The 20945-nt window shown below is 38.3% G+C and overlaps 1 protein-coding gene across 1 annotated transcript; it reads right to left on the bottom strand.

Moving 5' to 3' along the window:
- Positions 1-881: 881 nt before the first annotated feature.
- Positions 882-20555, bottom strand: meox2a (mesenchyme homeobox 2a). Its single transcript, XM_010889906.4, has 3 exons — positions 19678-20555; positions 6055-6227; positions 882-2834 (listed from the first exon to the last, which is right to left on the bottom strand). Exons 1-3 carry the CDS (start codon positions 20207-20209, stop codon positions 2616-2618), a joined length of 924 nt encoding a protein of 307 aa, XP_010888208.1. The 5' UTR covers positions 20210-20555; the 3' UTR covers positions 882-2615.
- Positions 20556-20945: the final 390 nt, after the last annotated feature.

Raw genomic sequence — 20945 nt, 5'->3', positions numbered from 1 at the left:
TCCAAATTACAGTGTGCCAGAAGCTGTGAGATGTGTCAGGGTGTTGTCAGGGTGTTGTAACCAGGCTTTTTGTGGCATTGGTGCAGTAAAGGCTTCTTTCTGCAACTCGACCATGCAGCTCATTTTTGTTCAAGTATCATCGTATTGTGCTCCTTGAAACAACAACACCATCTTTTTCCAGAGCAGCCTGTATTTCAAAGGTTACCTGTGGATTTTTCTTTGTATCCCAAACAATTCTTCTGGCAGTTTTGGCTGAAATCTTTCTTGGTCTACCTGGCCTTGGCTTGGTATCAAGAGATCTTTGAATTTTCCACTTCTTAGTGATTGAACAGTACTGACTGGCATTTGCAAGGATTTGGATATCTCCATCTTTATAAAGTTCCATTCCCTTGTTACGCAGGTCTTTTGACAATTATTTTCTGCTCCCCATGGCTCAGTATCTAGCCTGCTCAGTGCATCCACATGAGAGCTAATAAACTCATTAAATATTTATACATAGACACTAATTGCAATTTAAAAAGTCTCAGGTGTGGGAAATTCACCTTTAATTGCCATTTACACCTGTGTGTGTCACCTGTAACAAGGCCAAACATTTCAAGGGTATATAAACTTTTGATCAGGGCCATTTGGGTGATTTCTGTTTTAAAAAGGAGCCAAACAACTATGTGATAATACATGGCTTCATATGATCCCTATCCTTCAAAATATTTCAAAATCAATGCCAAAATTTCACAATTTCTATACATTCCACTTGTAACATACACTATACTTAATATTTGTACATTTCCTGCCCACTTATATTTGCACTTCTGATTAAACGCTAACTGCATTTCGTTGTACTGTACTTGTACTGTTCAATGACAATAAAGTTGAATAAAAAAAGAAAAAAAGAAAAAAAAATCTAATAGCTGTGATTGCCAGGAGTAAACAAAGATTGAATCTGTTTGGTTGTTGATTACATCAGCATCACAGGACCCTGCATCCAATCGGAAAACCTGCTGCTGTGCCCCTGACCAAGGCATTTCACCAGTAAATGCACTCTGGATAACCAAAACGTATTCTGGATAAGAATATCTGCTAAATTACTAAAATTACTTTTACATGGATATCATAGGAGTGTATTTTTTATTCTCAACATTTATGTTGCTTTTGTCAGTAAACATGTAAAGAACAGGAGTTGATTCCAAGGACAACACATCCACTGTACAGAAGAGTGACACTAGTCAAACAGCTGGTCGCATAAGTGACAGGATAAACAGCCATGCCAAGCCGTAATGGTGTTGAAGAGACTTCGGATGTCTTTTTGGTAATTAAGGGCCAGATTCATGAACTGAAAAAATTGACATAAAAAATGCAAGTGAAATGACTACTGAAAATGGCATTTTATATCATTCAAAGCTGAGTAGCGGAAATTGTACTATAAATCTTGAAAAAAAAAAAAGGCCAATATAGAAACACCAATAGGAATGACCTATAGGAATTCCATTTTATTCACAAAGACAATCAACAAATTTGAATTGATTTGGTGAAAACAATATTACAGACAAATTGAAGGCTACATGGGACACAACATTACAGAAACTTCAAGATAAAAACATTTTGCTATATTTTCACAAGTAGGTTATTCCATTAAATTATGTTTGACGTTTGGATGACAGGTAGGCCTACATAATTAGAGTGTTAGCATGAAAAGCATCTAAATGCATTTAAGCTCTAAATAGCATTCCACCCAAAACAACAAACAGCATCGATAATAACCAATGATAGGCAGTTGGCAATGTCAAACATTTGAAAATCTAGCAATGTTGATGACAAAACATTTCTATTTACTGAGTGGTATCTGTGTCATAACCAAGTGGTTTGAATCCTGAATGCTGATTGGTTGATAGCTATGGTATATGAGAACATATACCACAGGTATGAAATCACATAACGGGTTTTATTATAGCAGTAAGGCATCTCAGGGGATTATGGTATTTTTCCAATATACTATGCAATGTGTTGTGTCTAAGAACAGTTCTTAGCCATGGTATATTGTCCATATACACAAAGCAACAGAAGAGAAAACACAGAAAATGAAGTAAGGAGTATATATTAGCTGAGCAAACTTGATTCTCCTGCTCCCACTTGATTTAATCAATAATTCGATTTCATCGTAATTTACATGGCTTACAGTAGAAACCAATTAAGGAAGTGTTCAACAGTGCAAATCAAAAGCATAAACCTGCCCCATTTTCAATGTAAGACACAACATGGAATGTTCATAGCAATTCGGCCATTTGAAAATATTTCTGCTTCCTAGAACAGAGCTTTGAGTGGGAGCACATTCGTAATGTACACTTTATGGTTTGACCTTTTGCAATATCACATATCCCCTCATTGGATTTCAGCTCTTGAAACATATTGGTGATGTATCTTTTGGTTTAACCATTGTCTTCAACGTGTATCTTCTTATATCAAGTAACTTTTGTCATTTATTTGTACATAGTATGTACACACATTAATTTAGCATCGTTGAACTTTGCTAACGACGACCAGCTAACGTGTCCTTTTAAGGGCGTTCCTGAGATAGGAGGCGGGGCACACTTTAAGGAGCCATGGCCTGCAGCTGTAAATCATAAGTGAGCATGCTCAGAACTCTGGTCGCTGTCATGACTGTCCTCATTGGCCAGGGAGTCTGTGGAGTGGTGAAGAGCTGCTATGCCGGAGAATTCAGACGGCAGCAACGTCCCTTTTTTCACATTCACCAGTTCTTTCTCTCTCGCTACAGCCCCCTGTTGGCCTCCTTTCACTCGTTTCCACTTCATCCTCCTGTTTTGGAACCACACTTTTACCTGTGAAACAACCACAAAAGACAAGATGAGCTATCCTGAAAAGGAGACACCTATGTCAGAAGGTGTACGTTTCACATTGCTGGAGACTGTTCCGAATACTGAGTAGAGTGTTATTAAAATACCAAGACTTTGCTCAAATGGTAAGCCTGGCACCTGATACAGGCACTGCTTCCTTTCTCCCCTTGTCTTAAACCTTCAGCGATACATTTACATTTTGAGTCATTTAAAAAAGCTTTATTTCAGAGCAAGTTACAGTAGTTTGCCCACACATTAAAACAATGGTCCCTGTATATGGCATGCCGACCCCCTTAATTGGTGCTTAGCAAGACAGAATAGAGACTGTGAACTGTATCACAACTGCACACGGGCCTGTAAAGCTTTTGCCACCTGAGAAAAAAAAACTGGGATAGATTAAGCTTGTAGCTGCATTACCTAGTAGTGGTCTGTGACATATCACTGAAAAGTATTTTTAGTTCAGTGACAAATTTCCCATTTGTCAATTTGTCAGTGAGTCCAGTCCACTAAAATATGTAGTTATTAAATCCGTCAGGATGACTGGCAAAGTTCCAACCCCGGCCACCCAGGTTTCCTACTGTCATTACTGTCAGTGAACCGACCTTAATATACATTTGCAAGGGATGCACTTTTCTCTCCTGGTACTGACAGGGCAGCAGGGTAATGAGTCAGTCACCGGGTTTCTGGATAGCACCACTGTACATGTTTACAAAAGGCAGCGCTTTAATCAGTGGGCTAATAATTCTATATTTTTTTACATTATTGGTATGACTGGTTTGTATGTACTGTTTTTAGCCCTGATACTGTCATATTATTGACTACATATTAATTCCCATTAAAAAAGATATGACGCACACAGGCCTGTCCGAGTAATATATAGCATTTGGGGTCAATGTAATATATACAGTGGATATAAAAAGTCTACACACCCTTGTTAAAATGCCAGGTTCGTGTGATGTAAAAGAACGAGACAAAGATAAATCATGTCAGAACTTTTTCCACTTTTAATGTGACCTATAATGTGAACAATTCAGCTGAAAAACTGAAATCTTCGAAGGGGGAAACATGAAAAATGAAAACCTTACAATAACCTCCTTGCATAAGTGTGCACACCCTCTTATAACTGGGTATGTGGCTGTTTTCAGAATTAACCAATCATATTCAAACTCACGTTAAATAGAAGTCATTACACACCTGCCATAACTTAAAGTGACTCTGATTAATCACAAATAAAGTTAAGCAGTTCATTTTTTCCTGACATTTTCTTAGTTGCATCTCAGAGCAAAAGCCATGGTCCGCAGAGAGCTTCCAAAGCATCAGAGGGATCTCATTGTTGAACGAAATCAGTCAGGAGAAGGGTACTAAATAATTTCCAAAGCATTAGATATACCGTGGCACGCAGTGAAGACAGTCATCATCAAGTGGAGAAAATATTGCACAACAGAGACATTACCAAGAACTAGACGTCCCTCCAAAATTGAGGAAAAGAAAAATGGGCAGGGAGGCTTCCATAAGGCCTACAGCAACATTAAAGGAACTGCAGGAATTTCTGGCAAGTAATAGCTGTGTGCTACATGTGACAACAATCTCCCGTATTGTTCATATGAATGAAAATGTGTTATGGTCTGATGAAACCAAGGTTGATCTTTTTGGCCATAATTGCAAAATGTATGTTTGGCGCAAAAACAACACTGCACATCACCAAATGAACACCATACCCACAGTGAAGCATGGTGGTGGCAGCATCATGCTTTGGGCCTGTTTTCTTCAGCTGGAACCGGGGCCTTGGGAATTATGAACAGTTCCAAATACCAGGCAATTTTGGCACAAAACCTCGCAATCTGACAGATTTGGAGCACTTTTGCAAAGAAGAGTGGGCAAATATTGCCACGTCAAGATGTGCCACGCTAATAGACTCCTACCCAAAAAGACTGAGTGCTGTAATAAAATCAAAAGGTGCTTCAACAAAGTATTAGTTTAAGGGTGTGCACACTTACGCGACCAGGTTATTATGAGTATTTTATTTTTTTCCCTAAATATTTCAAGTTTGTTTTTCAATTGAATTGTTCACATTATAGGTCACATTAAAGGTGGAAAAAGTTCTGACATGATTTATCACAAGAACCTAGCATTTTAGGTGTGTTTAGACTTTTTATATCTACTGTAGCTTTTGGGGTCAATGTTAAATGACTAGGCTGTTATCAGGCAACTTGATAAATACATGATATTATAGTCTATACATATCTGTAATTAATAGGATGTTATCAGGTAATATCTGTGTATGATAAAGAATTCAATTCAGGTTTTGTGTGAACCAGTCTGTTCAATCAATGTAATCCTTACTTTACTGTATATGAAAAACTACATTTGGCAAGATATTTGCCACATTAAACTTTCTTTCTGACACCCCAAATAGGTGTTACTGAACAATGCATGATGTCTCCTTTTTTTGCAATTTGGCTTGAATAATTGATTTCATAAGACTGCGTTTACAACAACCCCTCTACCCACGTTCAGGTGCTAGTTTGTAGTGGGAAACAGGAAGTGACTTTCTAGACAGCACATCCTGCCTGTGCCTGTCTCCATTACTCCATTAGCGGACTGACTGAAAGAATAGATTCAAACATCTGGAATATGATAGTCCCCCTTTACATTTACAGCTGGAGCACAACAGCACACAAACCAGAAGTTCTGAAGTTAGGAAAACACCATACCTTGACATAAACTCTGCATGGTATTACTGAGGTAGTTTGTTTCTGACTGGTCTGCATTAAAGCCCTCCCATGAATTGTACTTTTTTTTTTTTAATCCATCAGTGCATGTCAAATACATCACTGTGTGAGTGTTTATTTAAAGGGGCATTGTGTGCAATCCTGCCTCTAACATTTAAAATACTACATTTTAAACAGTGACACTTCTACTTCATCTTCTACTTATATTTTATTTTGGACCAGTGTCTCATACACACTGTGTTGCTGCAATATTGCCCTAAATCATAAATATTGTATCATGCTATTAACACAAAAAGGGCATTATCATTCCGTTCATAACATCTGTATTATTTCCATGTGATTGTGAATAATTTTAAAATCATGAAAGACAATCACATTTTTGACTACACTGGGAGTTTATAGTTGTAATATCAGGTCAATACGTGTGAACCTAAAGCAATAAGGGGGAGCAGGAAGTTAAAGTGGTGACATACTTGTCTCTCTGTGAGATCCAGGTTTACTGCTATCTCGTAGCGCCTCAGTCTTGTCAGATAGTTGTGATGAGCGAACTCGGCCTCCAGCTCGCGAATCTGCTCTTTGGTGAACGCCGTCCGCTCCTTTCTGGGTTTGCTGCTCACATCTGACTTGTAATTCCCGTCTTGGGACTCTGAAATCAAACACCGCACACATTGTTTTCCAGTCAGGGAGATTTATACTTTAAAAAAACTTTTATAAAATGAGTGTTATATGGCAGGTGCTAGCCATATAGACAAATAAAGGCAGAGGAAAAAAGGAGCCAAGGAGTCAGGTATGGGAAACAAAGGGAGCTGCCAATCACTTTTTATTGTAGCAGCATTGTTTATGCGCAGTGTAAGTATGGGCTGGCTCCTACACTTTCCAATGTGGGGTTAATTTGTCTTACTGTTGCTACCCAGTTAGTTTTAATATGGAACAAAACAGCTCTGCAGGATGTGTTAAAATATGTTTCCTCAGTTTATTTACCTCAACATTTTACAGTCTGTCTTTATGACTAACAAACTGCCAACTCACAACAATTTGCAATGGATTTTTCTTCTTTCAATGTGTCACTTAGATGGGTGTTGTTTGATTTAACACACTGGGAAAGGCTTGACTGTGAGATGAACTACAAGGAGAGTACATCTACAGTATGGTTTGGTCTTGTGTTTATGCTTATTCCATTAAATGTACGGGTCTAGGATATTGGTCCCAAAAATAATTCAATACAGGTATAGGTCCCGGACAACCTTTTACTTTTTGCGAGAAATTATAATTGATTTTGACATACAATGTGGTTATTTTCACTTTGTTTTCAACCTGACAATAAGATATATTGTTACTTTTTTTAAGAAGAAACATGGTTTGTTAATTGGTTCCCAAACGTTTCTATTGTGACCAGACCTTGTGGTTAAGCCTTTTGGATATACTTCAGTTGCACATTGCTCTTCAAGGCAGCAGCAATTGCATTCTAATTATTCTGTGGTTCTGTTCTGCATTGTGTGTTAATCCAAAAAAGATGTCCAAAAGCCAAACCATAAATAGTGTGGGAGTTAACATGCCAGGGCCAGGCCTAATATATCATCAGTCAGGAGTCTTTCAGAGAAACATTTTGAAGTTTTCACTAAAATAGTGTATTGCATTGTTTATAACAAATATTGTTTACCTTATCATTGTTCTCTTGCTACGGAACTAGCTAGCTAGATACCATCAGCCTTAGCCAGCTACAAATGTTAGCTAACCTACTAGCCAAAAAAGTGGTAACGTAACATTACATTAAAAGTTAGGGCACCAGCTCATGCCATAACAGCAATCTAAAGTTAGCAAGTAACTAATGCAACAAAAGAAAAACTTGGCTGTTCCTATTAGCTAAGTGTCCATACTGGCACAACTCAAAATCAGTAATGACACATGTTTTTCATGTTTGTTTGATTTTTTAAAATATTTATAATACATGTATACATGGGAATATACAGCTCTGGAAAAAAAATTAAATTAAATTAGTTACTGATTAGGTGATTACCTGAACCAAATCTAATTTACTAGGAAAAGTATAAAAATCACTGCTGTGGTTTTTCACTATCCTTTCACTATCCTCTTGCAATAGGACCAGCTGGACGGCAAACACAGTGCAAGTAGTACCTCAAAGGTAATTTGAATAAAAAAATAACTATTCAGCATGATAAAAGAGTTGAAAAGAAAAGCTTTGAGTGAGGAAAAGAAGGTCTGAAGACGTGCAAAACTAGAAAAAAGCCCTTCATCAATGAGAAGCAAAGAAGAGCCAGTCTGTAGTTTGCAAAAGACCGTAAGGATTGGACCGTAGAGGAAGGTAATCTTCCCTGACGAGTCAAATTTTCAGCTTTGCCCAACTCCTTGTCGTCTAATGGTTAGATGGAGACTTGGAGAGGCCTACAAGACACAGTGTCTCGCTCCCACTGTGAAATTTGGTGGAGGATCGGTGATGATCTGGGGAGGCTTCATCAAGGCTGGAATCGGGCAGATTTGTCTTTGTGAAGGACGCATGAATTAAGCCAAGTACAAGGTTATCCTGGAAGAACACCTGCTTCCATCTGCTCTAACAATGTTTCCCAACTCTGAGAATTGGTTTTTCCAGCAGGACAATGCTCCATGCCACACAGCCAGGTCAATCAAGGTGTGGATGATGGACCAGGAGATTGAGGACCTGTCATGGCCAGCCCAATCTCCAGATCTGAACCCATTGAAAACCTCTGAAATTTAATCAAAAGGAAGAGGGATGGTCACAAGCCCAACAGCAATGTGACAGACTGGATGGAGAGTATGCCAAGACGCACAAAAGCTGTTATTAAAAATCAGGGTTATTTCACCAAATATTGATTTCTGAACTTTTCCTGAGTTAAAACATTAGTATTTTGTTGTTGAAAAATGAATATTAATTTGTTTTCTTTGCATTATTTGAGGTTTGTTATTTTGACCAGTTGTTTTTTTTTCTACAAAGAAATAGTCTAAATGACAATATTTCTATTTGGAATTTGGGAGTAATGTTGTTAGTAGTTTAAAGAATAAAACAAAACTGTTCATTTTACTCAAATACATACCAATGAATAGTAAAACCAGAGAAACTGATAATTTTGCAGTGGTCTCTTAATTTTTTTAGAGCTGTGTGTGTGTATATATATATATATATATATATATATATATATATACATATGAGAGTGTAACAGAGTTAAGAAAGTGCTGTAAGCTCAATCCATGCCTTGTTTAAAATGAAGGTACTAAGGTTATCCAGTTGGTTCATGGTGTATAGCTCAAATGGTTGGAAAAATGTCAAAGATGGCGGTTTGTCTTCAATTGGAGGACTTGGAGGAAGTCCTCTGATTGAAGTGGAGAAAGCTAAATAATTTTAACCCTTCTTTTCCTCACTCAAAACCTTCCTTTTTGACTTTTTTGGATAGGAAAGAAAAAGATGCTGTGGTCTCTTAATTTTTCAAAATGTATAAATACAGCTCCGGAAAAAATTAAGAGACCACTGTACCTTTTTCTTTCCTTTCCAAAAAAAGTCAAAAAGGAAAGTTTTGAGTGAGGAACAGAAGGGTTAAAATTAATTGACCACTGCAAATTTAATACTTCTGTTCCTCACTCAAAACGTTCCTTTTCAACCTATTGGCAAGGAAAGAAAAAGGTGCAGTGGTCTCCTAAATCCTTCTGGAGCTGTATATACAGGTGCTGGTAATAAAATTTTAATATCATCAAAAACTTGATTTATTTCAGTAATTCCATTCAAAAAGTGAAACTTGTATAATGTATACATTCATTCATTTAATTTTGATGATTATAACATTTTTTATGAAAATCCCAATTTCAGTATCTCAGAAAATTAGAATATTACTTAAGACCAATACAAAAGAAAGATTTTTAGAAATGTTGGCCAACTGAAAAGTATGAACATGAAAAGTATGAGCATGTACAGCACTCAATACTTAGTTGGGGCTCCTTTTGCCTGAATTACTGCAGAAATGTGGTGTGTCATGGAGTCGATCAGTCTGTGACACTGCTCAGGTGTTATGAGAGCCCAGGTTGTTCTGATAGTGGCCTTCAGCTCTTCTGTATTGTTGGGTCTGGCGTATTGCATCTTCCTCTTCACAATACCCCATAGATTTTCTATAGGGTTGAGGTCAGGCAAGTTTGCTGGCCAATTAAGAACAGGCATACCATGGTCCTTAAACCAGGTACTGGTAGCTTTGGCACTGTGTGCAGGTGCCAAGTCCTGTTGGAAAATGAAATCTGCATCTCCATAAAGTTGGTCAGCAGCAGGAAGCATGAAGTGCTTTAAAACTTCCTGGTAGATGGCTGCATTGACCTTGGACATCAGAAAACACAGTGGACCAACACCAGCAGATGACATGGCACCCCAAACCATCACTGACTGTGGAAACTTTACACTGGACTTCAAGCAACGTGGATTCTGTGCCTCTCCTCTCTTCCTCCAGACTATGGGACCTTGATTTCCAAAGGAAATGCAAAATGTACTTTCATCAGAGAACATAACTTTGGACCACTCAGCAGCAGTCCAGTCCTCTCCCAGACGAGACGTTTCTGACGCTGTGTCTTGTTCAAGAGTGGCTTGACACAAGGATTGCGACAGCTGAAACCCATGTCTTGCATATGTCTGTGCGTGGTGGTTCTTGAAGAACTGACTCTAGCTGCAGTCCACTTTTTGTGAATCTCCCCCACATTTTTGAATGGGTTTTGTATCACAATCCTCTCCAGGGTGTTTTTATCCCTATTGCTTGTACACTTTTTCTACCACATCTTTTCCTTCCCTTCGCCTCTCTATTAATGTGCTTGGACACAACTCTGTGAACAGCCAGCCTCTTTAGCAATGACCTTTTGTGTCTTGCCCTCTTTGTGCAAGGTGTCAATGGTCGTCTTTTGGACAGCTGTCAAGTCAGCAGTCTTCCCCATGATTGTGTTGCCTACAGAACTAGACTGAGAGACCATGTAAAGGCCTTTGCAGGTGTTTCCGGTTAATTCGCTGATTAGAGTGTGGCACCAGGTGTCTTCCATATTGAACCTTTTCACAATATTCTAATTTTCTGAGATACTGAATTTGGGGTTTTCATTAGTTGTCAGTTATAATCATCAAAATTTAAAGAAATGAACACTTGAAATATATCAGTCTGTGTGGAATGAATGTATACATTATACAAGTTACTGAAATAAATCAACTTTTTGATGATATTCTAATGACCAGCACCTGTATATGTTTATATGAATGTTTATTGAATGTTTGTATAATTGATCCAATATTCAGAAATTGCAGCTTGGGACTAAGTCACATTTAAGAACATTGATACTTAGTTGTACAAATCTTTGCTATGGCTGTACATAAACTGAAACCTGGCTCAATTCTGGTTAATGTCTACTTTGTAATTCCTACAACTGATAATTTTGAAAGGTTTTTAAACCTCTTTATAAAAACTCCCAGCAGACACAGGACAGTAAATGTTGAGATCTGTGACTTCTAAAGCACATCCGCTGCTTGCTCAACCAAGATCCAAACCATAATCCTTATGTGCCCGAAGAGATGTCCTCTCCAGCTTTCTAATCACATGGCATTATGTCAAAGGCCTGATTCAGACTTGAGGTAAGTAGACTTATCTTACTGTATGCAGGGTTGGGTAGGTAACTTTTTAAAAGTAATCCGTTACAGTTACAAGTTACCTGTCCATGTTTGTAATCAGTAAGGTCACTTTTTGATTACTCAAACTCAGTAAACTGATGACTTTCATATTAAGAGGCATTAGAAAACACGTTTGCAATTATAAACATCTGCACACAAATACGTTTTACTAGCACAAACATAACCTGCTATTATTAGGGCTACCAGCGATGGATTTTCAAAACGTAAATGAAAGAAACTGTGACTATACATCTGCACTCTTAGCTTAAAGTCGAAGTCATCAGCAGCCAATGCTAACCAATCAACCCAATTGTCTGAGATGCAAAGCAGGCAGAATCACATGGCCTACCTGTATGAACGGAGTTGAGTTGGCTACATCAAATGCAATCATACTTTGGCAGAGTGCTTCCCAACAAACATTTTCTCCTCAAATATCTGTGATAAATTCCATATAATGTTTTATCTTGAAGGCAGCATCGTGTTACCAGGTTATTGTAAGGTTTTTATTTTTTTCATTTTACCCACTAGAAGATTTCAGTTCGTTTTTCAATTGGATTGTTCACATTAAAGGTCACAGTAAGAGTGGAAATTACATGATTCATCTTTGTCTCATTCTTTGACATCCCAAAAATCTGGCATTTTAACAGGGGTGTGTAGACTTTTTAAATCCACTGTACTGTATATAGCTATATGTATTTGAGTGGTTGACATATAAGCCTGAAAAAATGTCCTTCAGATATTAGGTATGAAAATTATTGAGTTGTGTTACACTGACTCTTACTGTAGATTTCCAAAAATATATGTGGTCTTTAAGATTTTGTATTGGAATCTGAATTTATTCACCAATTTGTTGTGTCTTGAATTGTTGTACGGTGGGACATGAAAGTTATTGTATATAAAATGAAAATGGGGTATACTTTTCTTAAGAAACTCACTTTATCATTGTTAATCATTACTATCTTCAGATCCAGAATTTCCTTGTGAAAATACATTACATTTTGTTTTATTGTTCTTAATCATTGTGCAAATCAGACATCTGTTCTCCATCTTTCAATATATTTCAGATTACTTCCCACAAACCCTGTTATAAATCTATCAAAATGCTTGTGTCTCTTGCTGATACTATGTTACATGTGTTCTATTTAGATTTTGATGATTTATCACTAACAAAGCCTTTTTTTGGTCACAATTCTGAATGTCACACCAAATGACATAGTGTCACACCATAGGATAAACCACACAACACTACAATGCAAAAATTGTCAATGCAAAAATGTGTATAATATGCATGTAATTTAAAAAAAACTGTTTAAGAACAATCACACAAAGATGTGAAACATTGTGCCACTAAACATTATATAGCACTTGGTTATCGGACACAGGACTATTGAACAACCATATTTCTAGTGAGGAACACACTAATAAAGAATGGTATCACAAGTAATTGTTTGCAGTTTTGTCTGTTGAATAATAACCACTTGTACGTATTGATTACTCATAAGTACCCCTAAGTAAATTAGTCGTATAAACAAGATTAGGTTAGTAGGTAAGTACGACAAATGGTATAGTGGTCTTCAATTTATGTTAAGGTAAAATAATAGCCCACTTTGACTGTGAGAGGTCAGCTAAAAGAACAAAATGAATAACAATTGGATTAGGAAAGCGATCAAAGCCAGCCTGAAAACTAGGCTTCAGGCTAGTTGACTTGTTTTCATCTGATGATAGGAAAAAAGGTTAAAAAGGACAAAACACACTAAGCTTAGCTATTAGTTCAAATTTATAATTATTCTGAGTGTAGGGAAATATAGTTCATATCATATGGTGTGACGAGCAAGTGACCAGCAAAACCTGTCACACAATACACTGTAGTGTCACACCATATGAGGTTTGCACTTAGCAAAACATTGGGCCTTGTGTTTATTCGCTAGCATCCTAGCAGCATACCCACTGCGAATTTGTAACATAGATTTAAAAGGATATCTTTGGCATTTTTGAAGTGTCACACTAAAAGACACTAGGAAAGGGTACTGAAGTGGGAGTGCCAAAAATATTAGATTTATTGAAAAAAGAACAAGAGACAACTCACACTGTAACCCTTACTTGTCCTACTGATGTGTTTTCAAGTCCTTCCTGGTTGAACAAGGACCGCTCCTCCCCAAGGGTCTACAAACAATTGCCCGTTTAAAATTACACAAAGTAGGGTCACACCGTATGATATCAATTTCCCGGACAAAATCTTTTTGACCAGAGCTGACTCAAAATGTCTGACTCACAAATAGACATCTATGTAATCATTCTATACTTTATTGAGGAGAGTTGCATTCATTTTCCTTAGTTTTATTCAAGTTCAAACTTTGTGAAACGTGTTCGGGACAGTCACATCATATGTGCTTTTTCATGTTTGGTTGAAAATGTTAGCGATGAAATGTATGAATGTTCACATAAAGCAGCATGTTCTGAACAATATGAAAAATAAATTGACAAATGTAATTTTTTGTTATTTGTGTTAGATGCTCGTAACCAACCATGTCACGTCAATCACCCATTTACATATCAATTCAAAGACACCCCAACGTTCGACAGAGGTTGACCTCTCATCCTTTCCTGTCTGTAATTTCACCCAAAACAGTCCAACTGTCTGTGTGCAAGAAGGCAGGATTAATTAAAACCAACTATATAGTATTTACTCTGGTAAACACTTACATTGTGTAACGATAAAGAATAACATGGCCAGCTGCTGGAGACCAAAGCAGAGCTGAGTTTAAAAGAGTCCCAAGGTTTTACGACAGTCCCTACACCACAGTAATTAGGTCCTTGCTAAAACTTTTGTCTTTCCACACAAAGGGGAAAAATGGTAGGAAAATACAGCACCCAGACAAAGGGTGGTTGTAGGGCTCACAAATGGACTGAACCAAGAGCAGGGAAGCCTTTCAAAAACACTGTCCTCTCCTACGGTGCTTACAGAGACACTAGAATCATTATATTTTACACTGCTTTCCGTGTTACATTGTAAATGATAAGTGAAATTATAAAAAAAATAGAGAGATTTTTACAAGCATTTTATCTACAATTTATATCTATAATTTATATCTTTGCAAATGTGTCAAAGATTTCGCTCGCGGGTTTGTTGAAAACAAATTCAAAATATTTACAATGACTAAAACCAAAAAACTGTAGAAATAAAATTGACTGTATCCAGCTTGATAGTATGATAACAAACAGGAACTCAATTCCTTGGTCACAAATATCCCTCCCACAGCTGATACCAAGTGGACTAAACCACTATTTTCATTTAGTATATACCAACGAGAAACAATGAAAACAACACAGAGCCTCGGGCAGGAGCCCCTGCTGCTAATGTGAATAGTGGGTTCATGTATCTGTGGACAACATAAGCAGGTCTTTCAAGCATGTTAAACCTCATAAGGCTACTGGCCTGTACAACATCCATTATCATGCGCCGATCAAATATTTTGAGAGGTTACCTTGATATTCAACCCCTCCCTTTTCCAGTCGGTTGTCCAGACCTGCTTCCAAATGTCCACCATTGTTCCAGTACCCAAATGCGTCAAGGTGATTGAGCTAAAACTACCCCCCAGTAAAAGTCACTGTTCATTGTGAAGTGTTTTGTAGAGGCTGATCAAGGACCCGATCAATTCGATCATAACCGCCACCCTCGACTCATTGGAATTTGCATTCCACCCCCACAGAGTCACTGATGATGTCATTTTCACCAGCTGGTGAGGGAAGGAAAGATCCGCCATGCTGACCCTGAACACAGGGGCCCTGTGTGGGTGTGTGTTTGGTCATCTCCTGTATTCCCTGTTGGCACCACGGTGGCTGACCTTATCTCCACAATGCAATGAGCCTTAGGCTGATGCCAGGCAAAGAACATCTTCATCAGTGTAAAATAAAATGAAGGACATAATCAAAGAGAGTGAGCCCACCCCTACAAATCCATAGTCAATGTAGAAAGAGTCAAAACCTTTAAAGGGGCACTGTGTAGAATCCTGCCTTGAAACAATAACACAATTGTTAAAAGTCTTCCCTTACCGAATGAGACAGGTATACTACTAGCTAGTCTAGGGTGGTTTAGAGTGGGAAGGATTGTACTGCGAGTGTAAGGCGAGTATAAGGAGATTCCAAGTCAATGTAAACTGTATGACTGACTAGCAAGAAAGTTTAAATGGGGAATATGTCAGTCATTGATACATTTTGTAGAAAAATATTCTTTGAAACATTCACATAATTAACTGTAGATGTCTACTGGTCTTATTTGCTTGTTAATGTGCTAGTAGTATTGTAAAAATCGTACATATTTTCCCTTTAAGCTTCTCTGCGCACACATCACCGAGGACCAGAAATAGTCCAACCACACTGTAGTGATGATGGCAAAACAACGGCTCTTCAACCTCAGGTGGCAAAAACATTTCACATGTCCAAGAGGACCCTAACAAACCTCGACCGAAGCGCCATGGAAAGTCTCAGGCTGCATCAATGTTTGGTACGACGAACGCACAGCCAGGAGAGTATTGCTCTTTGGACTGTGTCCAGGTTAGTCCAGTGCACCTTAAGGGCCACAGTGCCTGAAGAAAAGGACATCTACTCAATATGGCGCCGCAGAAAGGCCTCTGCGATTATCACAGACGTCAGCTACCTGGGCCATGTGCATGTTCATGCTGACACCATCCAGCAGACAGTTTAGAAGAACCCTAATAAGGAACGAGAGGCCGAACAAAATGCAAATCTTAAGACTTAGACTGTTAAACTGAACTCTGCACCATAATGCTTCTGCACGATCACACACAAATGCACACTCCAGCTCTTTTACGCACACCATCCAGATACTCAAGCACACCTTCTCCGTGAACACAATCTAGCATTTATTTATTTCCCGTTTACTTGGCCTAAAACTGGTTTGCTGTATTTATATGTGTATTACTAATGAGTGGAATTGCTTATTTTGTATTACCTATACTTAATTTAATCAAATGGATTCATTAGGATTCAATAGAGAAGGATTTTTCTATACTCAAAAGAATGTTTAAAAAACATTCATTTAAAAAACTAAAACCTAAAAATATATATAACCCATTGTCAGTGCAGCCTTCTGGACCTGGTTGAATATGAAATGCGGGCCCTGGGCTAAATGAGTATGATACCCATGTGTGCTATAGTGTTACACTGTAATATCAAAATGATGTCAGCATCAGTACCCAGAATTACAAATAAGCCCATTCTGAGTCAGAATCGCTTGTTACAGCAGCACACAATTTTTCTTGCCGAATAATACAAATAATATAGCTTCATGTTGAAATAGTGCAAAAACTATCCCAAAAGTGTTGGGTACAGTATGTTAAGGTTTTACATATATTATATGCAGTTATAATACATCGTAAAATAGTACGAATTTTTTTTCTGACAATGCCTGCGTATTGTGATATGTAACATTACAACCCTTTTTTAAGACTTTATGCATACGTGCATAACAAATGTTTATACTTTATATCTGCTTATGTCAGTAAAATGCTCCCAAATTTCTGAACGGGCAAGGCTGAACCCTAACTTCCCCAGAGCTCCAGTATACCCTGAGCGAGCAGACCAGGTGACACCAAAGGGCACAGCCATATCCATCCAGCTAAAAAACCTCTTGCAGAAACCAGACGCCACACATGTCACATATTATTGTATACACTGCAGTCTACCTTTAGGAAACAGTCACACCAAGTATTTGTATTCCAGGATGAGGAGAGTGTTTAAAAGAGAAATCAGGGTTCTTGTGTTTTATTTTTTGTTTTTGTTTCTGCAGTTAAGTTTCACAGGCATATTTTACTCAGCATTCTAATCCAGATGGTGAAACCGAATCAGGGCTATCTCACCGGATTGGCAACACAATGTTATTTGGACAGCTGATTGAATGAGCAAGCTAACTACACTCAATAATCAGCCTGATTGGTGTTAGCGTGAAGAGAATGTAAGGCCATCGTAATGAGACCACCATAACCATTGGAACTAGGATATTGAGGCTTGAATGGTGTGTTAGATTCCAAATAATTTTAAGAGGAGAAATGAAAATGTATGATGGAACTGTGAGTATAGAATAGGTTAGTAAGGCAACAAAGAGCAGAATTAAATAAATATTAGTGCCTTTGGATTTGCATTCTCTCAGCTCAGTACTTTTATGTAATTTGCTACAATTACCAAAATAATAATTTGAAACGTGATGTATGTAGATAAATCAGGGATTTTCATCCTATCAAGTACCCCAAAATATGTTGAGCATATGTCCCCTACTGATTTTTTTATTTTTACAAGGGGTTAATAGTATTAATCTCATAGAAATCCAAACAATACTCATGTAAATGATATATTTATATATATATATATGTGTGTGTGTGTGTGTGTGTGTTCACATTTTCAAGTATGTAATTTACATTTTCAAAGAGATATATTATGTAATTGTTTAAGGCATAATAAAGAAAATAATCAATCAAAAGAATACTGGAACAGTGTATAAGAATCTGAAGCCAATGGTCACTGTATACCATCCTGATAATAACCACGAGTGGTTCTAGCGCAACAAGCGCGACAGACCAGCTCGCACAGCACCCTTCAACTGAAACAGAAAAACTGAATACTGTTTCAATCTCCCACTAAAACGGAATATAAAATAAAAAATCACTGGATATGAAATATATCATTGTCAGAGGGAGTGGAAATAAAAGACATAAATATAAATCATATTACTGTTTTGTCGCCAAACCGTTTAGTAAAAAAAGGACAGGATTTTCCTTTATATTATTTTACCCAGATCATCACAAAATTAACAAAATGTTAATGAACTAGACATGTTCTGTTTTTGGTGTTGCACTAAATCCACATTCCATGAGCGATTCTTTTGTTAACTACATAAAAAAAGACTCTGTGTTAGCCTCCGTGCAATCACTGTGTTACCTACATTCTACATACAAAACCTTTGCAAATGAACACTTGTTTGATTACCTGTGGTAATGTAACCATACAAAAGTATAGTCTGGATAAATAAATGTTGTTTCACACTGCATTTCGTGGTTCTGTACTCATACTGTTCAGTGACAATACATTTGAATCTAATCTAATTTAATGCACAAAGTGCCCAAAGGGACACTAGTTACACTGGAAATATGAATCAAGCATTGAAGTAGTGTGTACACAGGTCCAGCCAGGTAACAATCTCAGAGGGTGTTCTTAACTGACAGAGGTCTAGCCAGGTGCTGAGAGGGGACATTCCACTGACCCAGGTCCCGGGAATTAACACTCCCTACTACTCCCTACTGTATTAATGTAATAGAAATAGTCAAATAATAGACAGGTTGATATGTGAATAGGATAGCGGCCTTTTCTGATAACATTCAGAGTTATAAAGACACAGGAACTTAGGAACTATGGGGTGAAATAGAGTGAATTAAAAAGCTTATCAATTCCAAACCTTATCAATTCAAATGTTATCAATAAGACCAGGTTCATTTTAACATAACCTCTTCTGCATATCAATTACTTCTCAACAGTTAATACAATTGTGTTAATTCTATTGACAAAAATGTTGTATAAAATTAAATGTTTGCTAAAAAAACATTAGGAGTAAAAGAATATGTATGGTTTGTGTCACTGTAGTTTATTTACTTTTCAAGGATTATTAACAAAAATGAAATAAAATAGAAGGTATGTTTCTCAAGAAATTTGAAATTAGCTATGGTGGATTTTCCAAAAAAAAGTTATTTTCAATTGAATATACTTATTGAACACACATTCCATTTTCCTTTTTAATATTAAAAATCAGTTCAATATAATTGAAATGACAGTGTCAACAGTCCTGGAACTAAATGCTTTCCACCATAAGAAAGTCTTAGATCATCCCTGGTGTTAAGTGTCATCCAAAATAGAGTTGTAGTCTTTTACAATCCATGACATTAGTTTCTTATTGCAAGCCTAATTTTCTGCCCCATAAAATGCAATCGAAATTAAACAGATGGGAACTCAACAAAAACATGCCAAGAGTCTTATATCAACACAGAGTTCTAGTCTGAACTTTGCTTTCCACCTTAGTCAACATATTGTAATTGCCTCTGTTCGTCTCAGCCAAACCTCTTTTCAGACAATTATACCACGTTTTTGCCAGTGAGGCATATAATTCCTCAACTCTGTCTCTGCGGAAAGCCTTAGAAGTTTGAGTGGTTGAAATCCATACTGAAATCAAACTCTTTCTAAAACATTACGTCAATGGACAATAGTTATAACCATCTAAATAATTTCGACTTCATGAGAAAAAAGTGTGGCTTTGGTTTCCCTCTTATGCTGGCCACTATTAAGCTAAACAAATGTTTACATAGGCATCATAAAGAAGCATGTGGAGTGATCAAACCCGACGTCAGTCCGAAGCTGAACTTTGCTCCCGTCTTACCTGAGCTGTCACTTTTCCTCTTGCTGTTCCGCTTCTCTGCCTCAGCGGGTGACAGTGTCTGTCTTCCAAAGTCCACAGGCACACAGGAGGCCCCCGTCGGGGTGCTGCTTCTCAGGGTGGGGGTGTTGGCACAGAGGCTATTCCCTCCCGGGGGCCCTAAGTCGGCCGGTGTAGGGGCGCTGTCCTGGGCCGAGTGAGGGTGGGGGTGGCAGAGGTTGTGGCGAGAGGTGACCCCACCAGGCGAGGGCATGTGTGGAATGTGCCAGCCGCCTTGATGCTGAGGCGGGTTGTGCTGCTGCTGCGCCGGGTGATGCCCACGGTGATGGTGGTGTTGCCCGCCGAACAGGCCGTCGTCACCGGGGTAACCAGAGATGATGCACGCCGAAGAGGAGGAGGCGGAGGCGGCCAGGTCCGGGTAGGAGACGTGGTCAGAGCGTCCATGTAGGGTCAGCGGGGACTGGGTAAAAGCGGCGTGAAGGGCCTGGGCAGGAGCGTGGGGGCTGCGCAGGCAGCCGAAGAGCGTGTGATCCATGGCGCACACGCACACACACACACACACACACACGCAGCCCTCCGAAAAGATGAGGGGGAGTGGTAATATATTTTTTTTAAATACCAAAAGTTACAAAAAAGTTACCCAAAAAGTCAAGAAGCTAAATATCCGAAATCCGCTTTTAGCTTACCCAAAATGTTGCTCCTTGATTAAAGTTTTAAAAAGAAAAGTTGTGTGTATGTGTGTGTGTGCGTGTGTTGAAAGGGAGTTCCAGTGGTAATCCTGGGTGTGCAGTCAGCTGCCAGGCTGCAGAGGATAAACAGTGGACAGGAGATTTGAAGATGTCAGGAGAGAGGAGAGACCCATGAAGTGGAGGGAAAGGTGGTTCCAAGGAACTGCAATACGGGGAGCCGGCAGAGGGGACTTTATAAATAGGCTGTAACGTGAGAGGGAGGCTGGGTCATAGACTGCTCTACTGACCACATGCATATGATCGCCCTGTAAAAAGCACGGCACAATAAATCTGCACTATTAAAATGGCTGGTGCCTCAGGAAAGAAGGCAATTTATTTTTGACTTTGGCTATCTGACCCCTGCTGGCCTCTTTTCTTCTGAGAAAAGTCTGTGAGGTTTCAGATTATTGAGGGGGTAAGAAGTTTTTCAGCACTTGTTGCTTTGCTTCCTTTATAAATGAATCCGTGTTGACTGTCATTCTGCATGAGGAGTTGGTGAACATCACATTTATTTCTACTATTGGATGGAAGAAAAATTTATTG

This window comes from Esox lucius, chromosome 20 (assembly GCF_011004845.1).
Source record: "Esox lucius isolate fEsoLuc1 chromosome 20, fEsoLuc1.pri, whole genome shotgun sequence".
Lineage (NCBI taxonomy): Eukaryota > Metazoa > Chordata > Actinopteri > Esociformes > Esocidae > Esox > Esox lucius.
This window is presented reverse-complemented; position numbering and strand designations above follow the sequence as displayed.

Coding starts and splice junctions, on each gene's coding strand:
- meox2a (XM_010889906.4), bottom strand. CDS start 20,209: ATGGATCACACGCTCTTCGGCTGCCTGCGCAGCCCCCACGCTCCTGCC. Junction 6,228..19,677: donor GAGGAAAAGTGACAGCTCAG/GTAAGACGGGAG, acceptor GTTTGATTTCAG/AGTCCCAAGACGGGAATTAC. Junction 2,835..6,054: donor TGGATCTCACAGAGAGACAA/GTATGTCACCAC, acceptor GTTGTTTCACAG/GTAAAAGTGTGGTTCCAAAA.